Genomic DNA, 14,826 nt, shown 5'->3' with positions numbered 1-14,826 from the left:
ACGGAATTTATAAAAATTAAAATTTATACAATTACAAGTTATGACTTTAAACAGGTTTTGTAGCAGTAAAATAACTAACCATGGCTTAACGTTTGACGTGCTTGCTAAAATGTCTTCAATGAAGCTTGTAATTAAACAAAGTTGAATTGTGATTAAAACTGTAACTTCACTCTTATATATAGTTCTTGCTCTTTTTTCTTTAATAATGAATTTTACAGTTAAAACAGCCAAGTCATATTTTTATTGACCAAGTATAAAGTAGCGCTCAGTTTCATATTTATAAGAAAAACTAAAACTCAATACTTGTTATTTTAAACTTATTTAGAATTTCTAGTGTGCATACATATCAGGTTTGGTTATGATTATGAGTTAAATAAAATATTGAATTGAAAATGAATTATTTGTTTTGAAATAAAAATACAGTTTAATACAAAAGGGTTTTGAGAAAATATTAATTGGTAAATACAAATTACTTAACAAGCATAAAGTTCTATACAATTTAAGAAGTGATTTCAAATACTATTCACATCGAAAATTTTGGGGTAGTTTTTTTATTCTCTTTAGTAACAAAAAAACTATGAGTAAATTAATATAACTTTACTTTAGCAAAAAGGAACTAAAATCTACTTATTTTACATGCACTTTAAATGCATTTACAATAAAAATACAGTTAAAAACTTTGTTACACTTAACTTTACTAAGAAAAGTTATATGTATTATGATTATCTGTACCTTGTAAAAGGAATACTAGATACTTATTTAGATATTATAACAAAAGTTTTTCTTTACAACTGATCGAGGTTATACAAAATATTTAAAAAATTAAAAACTTGACTTTTAATAATAATCAAAATTAAATTTAATTTTGAAAAGTTCAAAAGAAACAATGTAAAACTAATTAAAACTAAAGATATTCAACGACTGCATGCTAATTATTCAATTAAAGTGTTTAGTTTTTTTCATTTAAGACTTCTTATGATATTTTTTATCTTTATATATATAAAATTAAGCTTTCTAAAGGAGTGGAAAACAAATAGATGACCATAATGACAACATAAAACATTTTAAACTTATTTTTGTTTTGAATATTCGACTATGTCACACTTTTACAAAATACTAATAATTAACAGTTTTTTGTTTTAAATATTTTACTGAATTGTAGTTTTAAAAGTACTGAAGTTTCTAACAATATAGTATTAATGTTTGCTTTTGTTTTTTAAAAAATTAAGTTTCTACTAATAAACTGGTATAAAAATTATTAAGTTTCACAAAATTATACCAATGTGTGACTTAATTGTACTAAAAATACTTCTTTTTGCTTTTAGAAAAAAATATTTATCAATTAGTTAGTTCTTTGTGTTTTAAGTAGAACAAACTTATCTATTTTTTTCTTTGATAAATGTATTGTTATGTAAAAACACACTATATTTTCTATTTTTGCTCACAAGACGTAATTTTAATAATACACAATAATAAATTTTAATGTATAGCAGAGGCGTAGCGTGGGGAGGGACACTGGCGCATCGTGCCACCCAAAAAAAAAGAAAAATGTAAAAAAAAGAATGTAATATCTTTATCCTTTATAGTTTATTTTTTCTGCTTAATTTGCCTTTTTTCAACTATGTTCATCTAGTATTCAAAAAGTTAAACGAAATTTTGAATACTAATTAGTGACAAGTTAGGAAAGTACATGTAATTACTGAATATACTGATTCGGTGCGTAATTGCAAATGCGCACCGATGTTGATGAAAAACTCCATAAGGAAAAATTTTATAAGTTCATTAACTTCATAAGAATTTAAACTCAAACAGTACGCAATTAATATAGCGCACCGCTGTAGTATAACCTTCTGGCAGATTATTTTTCTACAAAAAAGTTTACAAAAATACGTCACTCTTAAAGAAAAATTAAACAATTTTACAAATTTTTTTTTATGCTACATTGTTAAGACTACTGCTAGTTTTTCGAACTTTATTTTTGTAAACATACAAGATAAGCGTGTCGGCCTATGAGAAATAAACTTTGTTTGTGATTTTTATTTCAAACAAATACAATTAAGTGAATTAAATTTAAAAAGTATATTTTTAACTATTTTACAAAGTTGTAATAAACTGTAATAACAGTTATAAAGTTGGTCTATTTTAACTTCTGTGTAACTTTATTAAAATTATGTGCAATGAGGTGTTATTATCACTGTTGTATTGTATATTAAAGAGATTGATATTTTTACGTAAATAAAACAGTTACTTTCGTTTTATTGAATATATTAATTTTTAAAGATATAAAATTTACTATAAGTTTTAAAAACAATTTTCATTTAGTAAGTTTAAATTTTTGCAAGTATAAGTAATTCTAATGAAATTTATACTTTTATTTAATTGTTTAATTTTGTAATATATAAATATTTTTTAAAACAGTTAACGAACTTATTTTACTTAATAAATTTATTTCAATTATATTACTTATAAAAAGTATTTTTATAGCTAGTTACAAAAGTTTTGATTTAGAGGTTTTTTGAGAAAAAAATTTGCGCACCCCCTGACCAAAGTACCACGCTACGCCACTGATGTATAGTAAAATTTTTGAATTATTAGTATAATAAGCAACGTAAAAAAATTAACAAATTATTTTTTTAAATGTTATTTTGACTTTATGCAAAGTTTTTTACGATATGAGACTATTGTACAAATATTTTTATTGATAGTTATGCATTTACGTGTCAATAAAAGCGGTAGTTTTAAAATTTAGGACCTTTATTCTAGTTAAGTATTATTAGCTTTTACTTATCCGGTATTATATTGTCCTCTACTTATTTAGAAAACAAAATACAAAATTTTATTTTTGCAAGAAATAATTTTTTAATACAAATTTTATTTAAACAAACCGTTTTATACTTAAAGTTGTTTATTTAATAAACTAAGTTGTTGAGTAAAACGAGTAAGTTAAAAAGAGACAGTTAAATTAATGTTATTGAAATATTTTTTAAGGTTTATTAACATAAACCATACAGATGAATAAATTATAGCTCATATTTTACCTGAACTAAATTTTAAAACGATATGAAATCAAACAAGGTCTTTTCTTCAGTTTATTATGACAAAATAAAGTAATAATAAAAATTTTTTGAGAAATTTGTCGTTATTAAGTAATGCTAAGTAGTAAGTTATTTATTTGCTGTCTTAAAAATTAGTAAGGTAAGTTATTTTATAAAGTTTATGTTGTACCGTATAACAGTAATAAAATATATCTTCTCTTGTCATACAGTCTCATATTTACGAAAAATATGTTTGCTTAAAGATAATATTCTTTAAATGAACTTACTACGACTTTTGTTCACAAAATTTAGTTTAGTTAAGTTCTTACTTTTAGTAATCTTATTTAACAAGTAAAAAATAGTCTACGATTGGTACATTAGTTTTCAAATCAAAAATTCTTAGTATCAAGTTGATTGAGAAACTTTTATTAGAATTATTTATTTAACATGTAAACGAATAGTCTTAATACGTTAAATTTTTTTAGTCAAACATAGTTAGTATTACTTTTAAGAGTAAAATTGTATTAGATATCTTTATTTAGTATTAAACTAGTAAAAACTTTAAATTCATTTTTTTGAGAAACTAAAAAATACCCTTTTGTATATATAAAGTACTTGAGAAAATGTAGATTCCAATATCAATTTTTTTTTGCTGAATAAGAAATTAGTATAAAGTTAAAATAAAACTCTCCATTTTATTTATATTTATCTTATTTCTACAACAAGAGTAAAAAAGTTATTTTGTAAAAATATCAGGTCATGAATATTATAAATAATATTTCTTAAGTTTAAATGATATTGATCAATATTTTCGTAACTAAGGTTATAAAACTTTTATAAAATTTTTATTTTCTTAGATTAACTACAAGCCAGTTTGTAAACTCGTTTAAACCATTTTTATATAATTTTTTCTGTTAGTCGGCAGGTGCGTGTTTTAACTGATTTCCTGTGCACCTCCTGAAAAATGAAGTACAAAGAAAAAAAAGCTTAGATCATTCAATTAAAACATTATCTAATTTGAGACTTTACATATTTGAGTAGATTTAGATGTGCTTTTTTGCTAATCTTTTGAATATTGTTTAACTAAAATGACGTAGATTTTTAAGTTTTTCTCTTAAAAAAAGTAAAAACTGTATAAAGATGTTATAACTGCAAAAGTTGCACATATGAAAAATGAAACTTTTGATACAAAATAAGCCAATCAAAATTGTTTACAAAAACTATTTTTGAATGTTATTATTACTCAAAGGGTTTCATTTTTAACTTTGAAAACTTACACTTTTGCTTATATTTCGTTTTCAAAAAAATCATTAACTTTTGGTTAAAATTTGATGTTTAGCTAAACTATTTTGACTGAAATTGTTTAACTTATCAATTTATTTAGATATCATTGAACATGTTTTACTAATATTAAGACAAGCTAGTTACTAAATTTGATATTCGTCGTGTTCAGTTTCTTATTCAATAATCTTTTTTTATTCAAATTACTTCACAATATAAGGCAATATTTTCACATTGTCAATAAAAAATGACCTAGGTGTATATTTTTATTGTTTTACTTAAATCTAGAGAATTATTTTATTTATCTAGTTTTTGCATTCTGTTTGACTAGTCTGGACACGCCCCTATTACTCAGACAACTTGAAAAATAATAAAATACTTTTAAATATCAAAATATTTGTACCAAGTATGATACTTTATAATGATTTTACGTAATAAAATACGTTAATTATTTTGGTATATAATAACAGCAAACTGTATGGGAACTGCATTAGATTACAATGTCCATGAGAAAAAAATAATAAGCACTTTTATTTACTTAATTTTATTTTTGATAAACATAAGTACTAACAATTCTAAACTATCTAAATAATTTTTATATACACAGAGTGAATTTTACATACACATGTATAAATCTACAACATACAAGTACAATTACATATTCAAAATTTAACAACTATAACACGTAGTATTTAGATTGCTTATTAAAATATACAACGCGTTTCACTGAAGCTAGTTTAAAAGATTGTGATATATCATTTTAGAATTAAATTTAGTTTTGCAAAGTCTTTAACTTTAAAGAACAGTACTAAATACTTTATTTTAGTAAAGATTATTACTTTTGTCGTAAATTTTTAAACCTATTTATTCTTTGAAACTTAATAATTATTAATAATTACGTAATAGTTTTACATCCAAGAAACATGTAGCTTTGATCGTCCTTTTTCAACCAACTAAATAATGGTTAAAAAAAAGTTTAGCTGGTTTTATGGTTTAATGCCATATTTAGAATTAATAAATATTATTTTACTTGCAACTACAGTTGTTTTACTTTCTTTATTTCAAAAAATAGAAGCAAGTTATAATAATTTTTGTTATTTCTTTTTGTTTTTGTTTGTATAACGACGCCATAGATTCAGGATCAACTAAAGCACAAAAACATTTTTTTAGTTTTTAAGGGACTAAAAGTTATTTATTACTATTGAATTGACTCAACAAAATTAACAAAGTTAAATATAGACGATTTAATTATTGTTAAAAAAAAGCTGTCTTCTTATAAATTGGGGACCTTTAACTGTTCTTTGATAACCAAACCTTATTTTTTTGTAGGTGTACTAAAAAACACTTGTTTTATAATTATCTTATACTAAAATAACCTTATAAAATTTTAATAAAGTAAAATTTTATTACTAAATATTTAAGCTAAAATATTCTTGTTAAACTGACTAAAGTTAAAACATAAGTGTACTTTCAATAGTGTGCTGAAAATAAAGTATTATCATAAATTTTCGGAATAAAAATTATCGTTGTTTATTAAAAAAAAACTAAAACAATATTAGTAAGGATACTAATAGTTAAATTTTATCAGCAACTCAAGTAAAATTAATATGCAATACTGAAAATATGACTTTCTTGGTATCGGATCAAAAGATTGTAACAAGTTTGTTTGCTTTAACAGTTTTTATCAGGTGTAATAATCAAATACAGTTATACATTTTGATTAATGTGATTCTAAAAATTATAACAAGGTTTACAGTTACAATGACTGAAGCCCAAGAAAACTAAAAACAGATAGTTATTAAAGTTTTTTTTTAAAGAACTTACAAACATTTTCACTGAATTTAAGTTAAAAATTTTTAAGATATTTATTATGATTTTTAAAATAATTCCTTAACCTTTAAGCAATAGATATTTTTAAAATTGTTGCAAATTTTTAAAGGTAGTATTTTAACTATCAGTTATATTATTAGATTTTCTTCTAAAATCTGTTTTTTTCTTTTACAAAGTTTAGCTTATGTAAAATTAAAATAAATAAAAACTTAACTTGTTATGTTTATTATAAGGTTTAGAAATAAAAGGAATAACCTTATTTTTTAGTAGATTGGAAACGACAATCATTCTAAAAAAAAATTGGTTATTTTTTCGAATTTAGAATTTTGAAACACTACAACTTCTTTGTTCTAAAATAATATTTTTACAGAATTTATTATCTTTATGATGTAAGTAAAATAAATTGTGTTTCTTTTTTGAGTTCGGGTTCATTGGTTCGTATCTAGAGCCCATGGAAAACGTTTGACATTTTGATTTCGTTCTAAGTTCTCCAAACATAATTTAAAAGATACATTTGATTTTTTACTAATTTTTTTTCAGTATTTATCAGTTAATTAACTTTTTTGCTGAGTGAATTTGTCTTCTACATAAACTTTTTTGAGATATTTATATATTTTGTTTTTTCAGTTTTGGTTTTTAATTAGCGTCTTTTTGCTCAGTCAACAGAAAAAAAATATTCAAGTAAAATATAAACTCGATTTGGAGTAAAAGTATTTTCGTTAAACACTTTATAATAAAAAATGCTTATTTTTTTATTTTTCTTAAAAATATGTTGCAAGAATTAACAAACCACAAAAGAGTTTATGAATATTTTTCTTCAGTTTTCGTATTATTATTGTTACTAAAGTAAGCATTATTATCATTATATAAAAGTGCTTAAAAAAGTATTACTATCAACGAGTGAATTTATTTTTTCTTAAGTTTTTTTTTCAATTAAGCAAGAAAACCATAATTAAAGACCAAAGCTTATAAAAGACAAATGTAGCCTATATCTCAATATATATTGACTTTCTAAAAAAAAATATTCAATTACAAATAAGGTTATTTCTTGGAAGAATATTTAAAACAATAGTAAATGCTTGAACGTAATTTTTTTAAATATGTTGTCTTGCAATGTAAGTTTACTTTCTTAATTAACGTGCAAATTATTTAAATTGATCTTAGTCGTTTAAACAGTTTCTTTTGATCATGCAAACAGGGGAACAATGCAGGGGAACAGATTAAATGTGCACGAAGACACTTTTGCTCAAAGACACTTTTGCAAGAGGAATCTTTTTTGCACAAAGGGTCCTTTTTGCACGAGAGTAAAAAAAAAATAAATGAAATAAGAAAAAAACTATAAAAATAAACAAAAACATGAAAAAAAGTTTCCAACCGAGGGTAAGGGTTAAGGGTAACAGGTAAAGTAAAAAAAAAAAGATAAATAATATGGGTGGCCTCTTTTTTTGCTTAAAATAAGTATTTAGATTTAATGCTACAAATATAGGTTAATTATTTTCAAAATATACTAGGATGAGTTATTTTAAAACTAAAAAAAAAAAGTAACAATGAAACTCTTTTTAATATAGCTTTTTAAATAATTTTCCTGTAGCAAAAACTTAATTCTAGATTTTTCTGACACCGTTGTGTTTTTAATTTTTAATGTTTTATTATTTAAACTAAAAAAAACCATATAAAATTACATTATCTTGAAACTTTTTTTGTTTGATAAGCTTACTAAGCGTTTAGTCTTTTTTACAAAACAAAAATACTGACGTAAATAAAAAATTGAAATTTCTGAATGCTGAACAATTAATTTTTATGTTACTTCAAATTTAAAATATGATTAATTTATAACGACTTGCTTAAAGCTCGCCTAGCTACTTTTTAATTAAGTAATAGCTTCCAATTTTATATTTTAATAAGTATTTAATTTTTCATATCTACAAAGAAATAAAAAACCTCTTAAAGCATGTATAATCTAAGTTTTGCACATTTTAAAGTTTGTCTTAAATATTATAGTTTTTTAAAGTAGTAAATTAAGATACATTTAAGTGCAAATATGTTATTTCATTAACAATTGTAACTTAGTTTTTTTTTTCCACTTCGATTTCAAAACAAACGTTTGTTATCTAGTTAGCTTCTAATTTGTAGCTCTTTACTAAATAAACTATAATTTTGAAAAAGAATTTAGTATCTATCAGAAAGCTAAAAAAATTGTTAAATATTTTAAATTAGTATATACTTTATAAAATATGTAACAATTCTACGTAAGTTTTCGAATGTTTTTTAAAAAACTAGCCAATAAAAATAAAAAAATGCTTTATCCATTCTGTTTGTACGCTGTTAAAAATAAAAATTATATCTTAATTTTTTATTCTAAAAAATAATTTCACACTTACCATGCAATTGTCTCTGGTTTTTAGTATAAGAAGCTAATTTGGTTACTACTGTCATTGTTTACATATTGAGTTTCATGTATTTGCATGACTTCAAATTACCTGGCACAACCAAGATGCATTTAATTCTTATATATAATTATTGTTATGTAATACATAATATTTCTCACATACTATTGCATATAGTTATTATTGATACTGTTTAATAGAGTAGAACATATGTACCAACTAATATTACAAGTTTTTACACTTCAGCTTTTTTATCTTCATTTAACAATGGAATAGTTACATGAAGCTAATGTGACTTGCTTTTTTGTTCAGATTAGACTTATTTTTAGACATCTTACATGTACTTTTTATTAATTTAATGTATAATTTATACATAATGTGAGTTAACTGAATTTATTTTTACAGCTAAGGAGATTAATAAAGGGGAGAGTGAGCACTTCTGATGTTTTTATACCTTTAAAAAAAAAGTTTTAAGTCAAAATGTTGTTATTATTTGTTTTATAAATGATATTTTTCTGAACTTTAGTTCTAATTAAAACTATGTTGTGCAGAATAACATTATGTGTATAAGAAACAGGGTTGCTACACAATCAGGGTAACTCAAGCCAACACTGGCTTATTTGTATTTTTCAGTAAAGCTCTGCTAGTTTTTTTTTCCTTTAATCTAAAGCTAGTTTTTTATTTGTTTTTTTTCTTTGAAATTTCATATTTTTTCCTAAAAATTGTGTTGTTACCAAGTATTTTGTTATTATTTTTGTATACTATGTTAGTATTTAAACATTAGGATGCATCTGTTGCCCCATCTTGGAATTTCAGTTAGTTAAATTTTTGAAGTTGTGAAATCACATAAATACACAGCACAAAAAAAAAAACTAGCTTCCTAGTTTTAAGCCTGTGAAGCAAATTGCTTGTGAAAGTTTTGCTATATAACAGTAGATTGAAGTAGGGGAAAAAAGACTATTTGACTAAAAACTTAGTTTCTACTATGTTTTTTGAAATAATTACCTGAAATGGTTAGGAAATGTTCCTTGAGATATTTAGAAAATTCAGTTAACCAAAAAAAAAAGTTTATGCAAAAATAACAAAAACTCTTAACTTTTTAATAATTTTTTTTTTTTAATTTTTTAAACTGTGTTTATACAAAATTTTCTAAATATGGCAAGGAACATTTCTCAACCGTTTTAGGTTACTATCTCAAGAAATTTAGGAAAAAATAAGTTTTATTGAAATAATCTTTTTTACCCTTTTTATATATACTGGTAAAAAGTAAAATTTTAAAAAGTAATTTGCCAGAAGCTAGTCTTTTTTTGTGCTCTCTATTAATGTGATTTCCCAGTGTCAAAAAATTTTACTAAGCAAAATTTCAAAATTTTTATTTTTGAAGGGCAACAGATCCACCCTTTTAAACATGCTTGAAAGTAACTTCTTTCAGTAATGACTAGCTTGATGTAAGTCAGTTGGCTGTTTTGCCTCAAAAAGTGAAAACCAAATAAAAAATTTAGAACCATATTTTAATTAAATTTTGATAAAAAATATATATTGTACTAAAATCAGTATTTTTTACAGTCAGTGGTGTGGTCCATAGGTATTAAAAACAAAATTTCCAACTCAATTTTTCCTTGCAACTTTAGTTTGCGCCTCCTATAAGGAACCTATTGTTGCACCTGACTTTAACCGGCTAGAACTAAAAGAATATTTTGAATATTAAAAATCTGAATAAAGCATCTTAAGCTTAGTAAAAACTATAAGTAAAAAACTATAAGTACTTAGTAAAACTTAGTAAAAAATAAGATCAAATTGTAAAAAAGTGGTTATCTCCCTATGCCCATAATGTATCAGTAATTTTGTGGGAAGTTCTTGGTATTTAAGAGCATAATAAATCACTTTTTTTTACAAATTGATCTTAATTTTTACAGTTTTAATTAAGCTAAAAGTTAAGTTTTACATCTTTTAAATAGTCAAACAAATTTTACAGATACAGCCACTTTATAACTTGTAATATTTTTATATTGTAGCCATAAATATTTTTTCAGCTCACAGGAATTGTATCACAAAGTTAATTAATTAGTTTTGTTCAATTAAAATATATTTTCAAAAACTCATTTATATAATGAGTTGTAGATAAATAACATTGAATTGTATTAACTTACTATTACATTACTTATAAAGCTTTTTAGTTTTTCTACTTTCAACTTAAGATTATGTTATATTTTGTTTTCTTAATTACATTATTTTAATTTAATATTTTTGCTTGTTTTAAAACAGTCTTTATTCAGCTTGGTAATTTGTTTCCTAGCTAACTAAGTTACTAAACTAACTTACTAAAATTAATTGTTTTTGTAAGTAGTATTTTTTATCTAACAGAAATCACAAAAATAGTACTACACTAAATTTTAATTTTTTTTTGTGTAGTCTGTGCCTAAAAATAGCAGCTCTTATAAAATATATCATCATTTTACAGATAATTGTTTTGTCTGTAAATTTAATTTGTAAGAAGAAAAGCCGTTTCTTAAAACATGGGAGTACCAAAATTTTATAGGTTAGTATTTGAATGAAAGTTTACTTATGAATGTTAAAATATTTAGTTATACTCAAACATTTGCAGTATGCAAGTAGTTTACTTTAATCTTTGTAGTGTTTAATTTTTAAAAAGTTTTTAAAGAATATATAAATACATTAAAAATATTATAACACTTACTAACATACTGAAAGTACTTCAAATTATATTTATAATTTTAGGTGGATTTCAGAGCGTTATCCATGTTTAAGTGAAGTTGTCAAAGAGTACCAGGTTATTATTTTGATTAAGTTTTAAAAAAATGATTTAAAAATTTTCTGTTTGTAGTTAAAGGCTGTAAATAGGCAAGCGTTATACAAATTAAGTTTTATAAAAAAAGTTACTACACTTTAATATTTTTATATATTGATTTTGCAAGCTTGTTATTAGTTCTTAATTTCATCTAAAAACTTATATACTTAACCTTATATCTTTTTTTGAACTGATACTGAACAATTGTCATGACATGTTTTATTTAGGGTGTAGGGGGTCCAACATTTTTATTTTTGCTAAAATTAACATTGGCTCTTACATGAAAGCTTTAAATACAAACTGCAAGCCAGTTTTCACAGAATTAAAAATCTTTTTAGACTTTTGAGATATTGCAGATTTGTATTAAGTTTCCAATACAAATGTATGGACAATGGACCAAAAGTATTCGGGGTCAATTTTCTCAGTAATTTTAAAAATTACTAAAACCCTATCTTCTCTTTCATTTTTTGAGCTAAAGACCTAAAACTTTCAGGAAACGTTTCTTTTATAGTATAAAAGACTTTGAATGTAGCAATTTAAAAAATTTGAAAAAAAAATTAGGTAATAAAAAACAAAGAGAATAGTTAGTTTAAAAAAAAACTTATTTTTAAAAATTAAAAAATTTCTGCATTCAATAATTTAAAATTTTTCCAATATACTTTATGAGAAATTTGAAGAATTTTGGTTAAAAATTGAAGAAGAAGATAGATTTTTAATGAAATAATTATTTTTTTGTGTTTTTGATTTGTGCCTTCAATTAGGAACTTGTTGAGTTCACCTATTTGATTTCTTGATCTCAAAAATACTTTGATTTTTTTCAAGCGCTTAAAAATACTTAATAGCTCATATAAGACTCTATAAAATAAGATCAACTTGTAAAAATCAAGGTGGATCCCCTATGCACTTAACAATTGTTTTAATTTAGTTCAGCAATTTTTAACCAGGGGTAAATTTACCCCTGCGGTTAAATTCTCTTTTTTAGGGGGTATTTTTTTAAATTACCAGTTATATAAGTTGATGTTTATTAATTGTTTTTAGTTAATAAATTAGTACTTAATTGTAATTGTTTAAAGTTGAATAAACTCTTTAAATTTTACAATCTTTTATATTTAATAAGCTTAAAGTACAAAAAAACTTTTTTTCCTCAAAACTAAATACATTTTTATAAATTGGGGGTAAATTTGGTAATTACTTGCCATAAAGGAGTAAGTTTGGTAATAACCTTTGACTGTTTTTAGAAACCTTTCAAAAAGGGGTAAAAAATAGAAAAAGGTAAAGAACCGCTGATATAGATCAAGTAAAAAAAACATACTAAAAATATGTTGTTTTTGAAACTTAATAAAAGTCTTAAATATTTTTATTTAAAATGATTTTGAGCTTGTTTGCTTAAAAAATCCACTAAATCTCATTACCAATAAACTAAAATTAAACCAATAAATGAACATTTTCTTAAGTTTTCAAAATTTTACTAGAGATTTGATTACATTGGCAGAAATAACAAAACGAGTAAAAAGAAGAAGTGTTATTATAAGAAATAAGTAGATATAGTATCATTTTTAAAAACAACCTATTCTGAAATTTAATGACACAAACAAAAGTAAAGTTAATTTAAAAGTGAGATGTGGTTTTATCATTATTGTTATTATTATTTTTATTGAGATTTTTCTTCTTAGGTACCAGAATATGACAATTTGTATTTGGATATGAATGGAATTATCCACAACTGTTCACATCCAAATGATGAGGATCCCCATTTCAGGATAACTGAGGAGCAAATATTTAAGGACATCTTTCATTACATTGAGGTCTGTTGCTCAGCAGTATTTTAAGTTGTTTTAATTTGTATCTAAATAGTTTTTCCTTGCCTTATAAGAAAACGTTGATAAATAAAATTTTTAATCTTATTAATATTAATATTAATATTTTAATAATGTTTTTATACAAACAAATGTTAAACAGAAATAATTAATTGTTTACTACTTGAAATAATTTGAGCAAAAGTAAAGTAATCCTTTTATATTATCACTTATGTACGGTTTTATATTGATAAGTTAAGATTATCGTAGGAGTTACATAATTGATGATAAAAAAAATAACTAACAGGTATTGTTCCGGATAATAAGACCAAAGAAGGTGTTTTACATGGCAATTGACGGAGTTGCTCCTAGAGCTAAAATGAACCAGCAGAGAGGCAGGCGTTTCAGGTGAGAATAAATAGTTATAATTAAATTTTTTTTACATCATATTTTATAGTAGTTTATGATATAGTAATTGTTGTAGATGATATTATATACAGAAAATGGGGTAGGAGTTTTAGGTTAAATAAATTATTATTAAATTTTAAATCATTCATTTTGTTAATTTTAAATTTTAAATCATTTTTATTATTTAAAAAATATTAGTAACTACAAAAAAGTATCAATAATACTAGTAATGTATGTTTAAACATGCTATTTGATTAATGTAGTTAGATTCTTATTTTAAAAAAAAAAATAAAAGTGTTTGACGTAGTTTTCCTTAGTAATCTTTTTTTATTGTCTTTTTTGAAAGTTGTTTGTTAACTTCGTAATTTAACAAAAATGCATACATGTTTTTTAAAGTAATCAATTTCCATATTTTTGAGTTATTTTTTGTTTACTAGTAACTATAGATATATTGTTTTTATTAGTAAATTACTTAATTTTTTGAAATACCTTTACTATTACTTATTTAACTTTAAAATTGTAATCAAGTAAGATTAAAAATGTAAAGTAAAGTAAATTACATTGTTTAAAGTTATCTCGTGTATGTTAAATTTAAATGCTTACTAAGTTGAATAAATTAACAAAAATAAATAGCTTTAAGGTGTCAAATTTTTATATAAATATTTTTTACGTTTTATAATTTACATTAGAATAAAAAAAATCTACCAAAATTAATAACACTTTAATTAAACTAGCCTGTCAAGGTTTAAATATAATATCTGAAAAACTAGAAAGTTTAACGTAAAGCTTGATGTATAATTTATGTCGGAGGTACGTAGTCATTAGTAAGTAGCAGTTCATAAAAGCGCTCTAATGTGCCTTTGCCACTCTTCAATTATTTAAAACTTTCAGTCTAGGTTATTTTTAATTCATTATTCACATAAATTTAAAACGATATTGAACTTATACTTCATTTGAAAGTCTTCTTAAGTAGTCAATTTCGTAAGAGCTTGCAATATCTTTTGCTTTCAAGAAAAGTTTGAAATGATAAATTTTCGATTGCGTGAAAGCAAAGCTAAGTTTCTACTTACATAAAAATAAATTATGCTGCAATTTTTACCAATTAAAATCATAAAATTTTTTTAACTTCACAGTTTTCAGTAATATAGTTTTACGTATAATTTTTTTTTAGTATTTTCATTGATGTTGGTTTAAAAGTCTATGTAATTCTGTTGTAACCTCTGTTGTAACAAATGTATTTTGGACCAATAAAATATTTTATGCTAAAACTGTTGCTTCTG

At 23.1% G+C, this 14,826-nt stretch overlaps 1 protein-coding gene across 2 annotated transcripts in view; it reads left to right on the top strand.

The window, feature by feature from the left end:
• The first annotated feature begins 10,992 nt into the window (after nucleotides 1-10,992).
• The window catches only part of LOC145840971 (5'-3' exoribonuclease 1-like), a 35,928-nt gene continuing 32,094 nt past the window's right edge, over nucleotides 10,993-14,826 (top strand). For both annotated transcript variants that reach the window (XM_082948330.1, XM_082948329.1), the window contains exons 1-4: nucleotides 10,993-11,072; nucleotides 11,273-11,324; nucleotides 13,016-13,147; nucleotides 13,446-13,546. In XM_082948330.1, the coding sequence (XP_082804456.1) occupies nucleotides 11,050-11,072; nucleotides 11,273-11,324; nucleotides 13,016-13,147; nucleotides 13,446-13,546 (308 nt within the window). In that variant the 5' untranslated portion in view covers nucleotides 10,993-11,049. The remainder of the gene's footprint in view (nucleotides 11,073-11,272; nucleotides 11,325-13,015; nucleotides 13,148-13,445; nucleotides 13,547-14,826) is intronic.

This window comes from Thalia democratica, chromosome 7 (genome assembly GCF_965202585.1).
Source record: "Thalia democratica chromosome 7, ktThaDemo2.hap1.1, whole genome shotgun sequence".
Classification (NCBI taxonomy): Eukaryota; Metazoa; Chordata; class Thaliacea; order Salpida; family Salpidae; genus Thalia; species Thalia democratica.
This window is presented reverse-complemented; position numbering and strand designations above follow the sequence as displayed.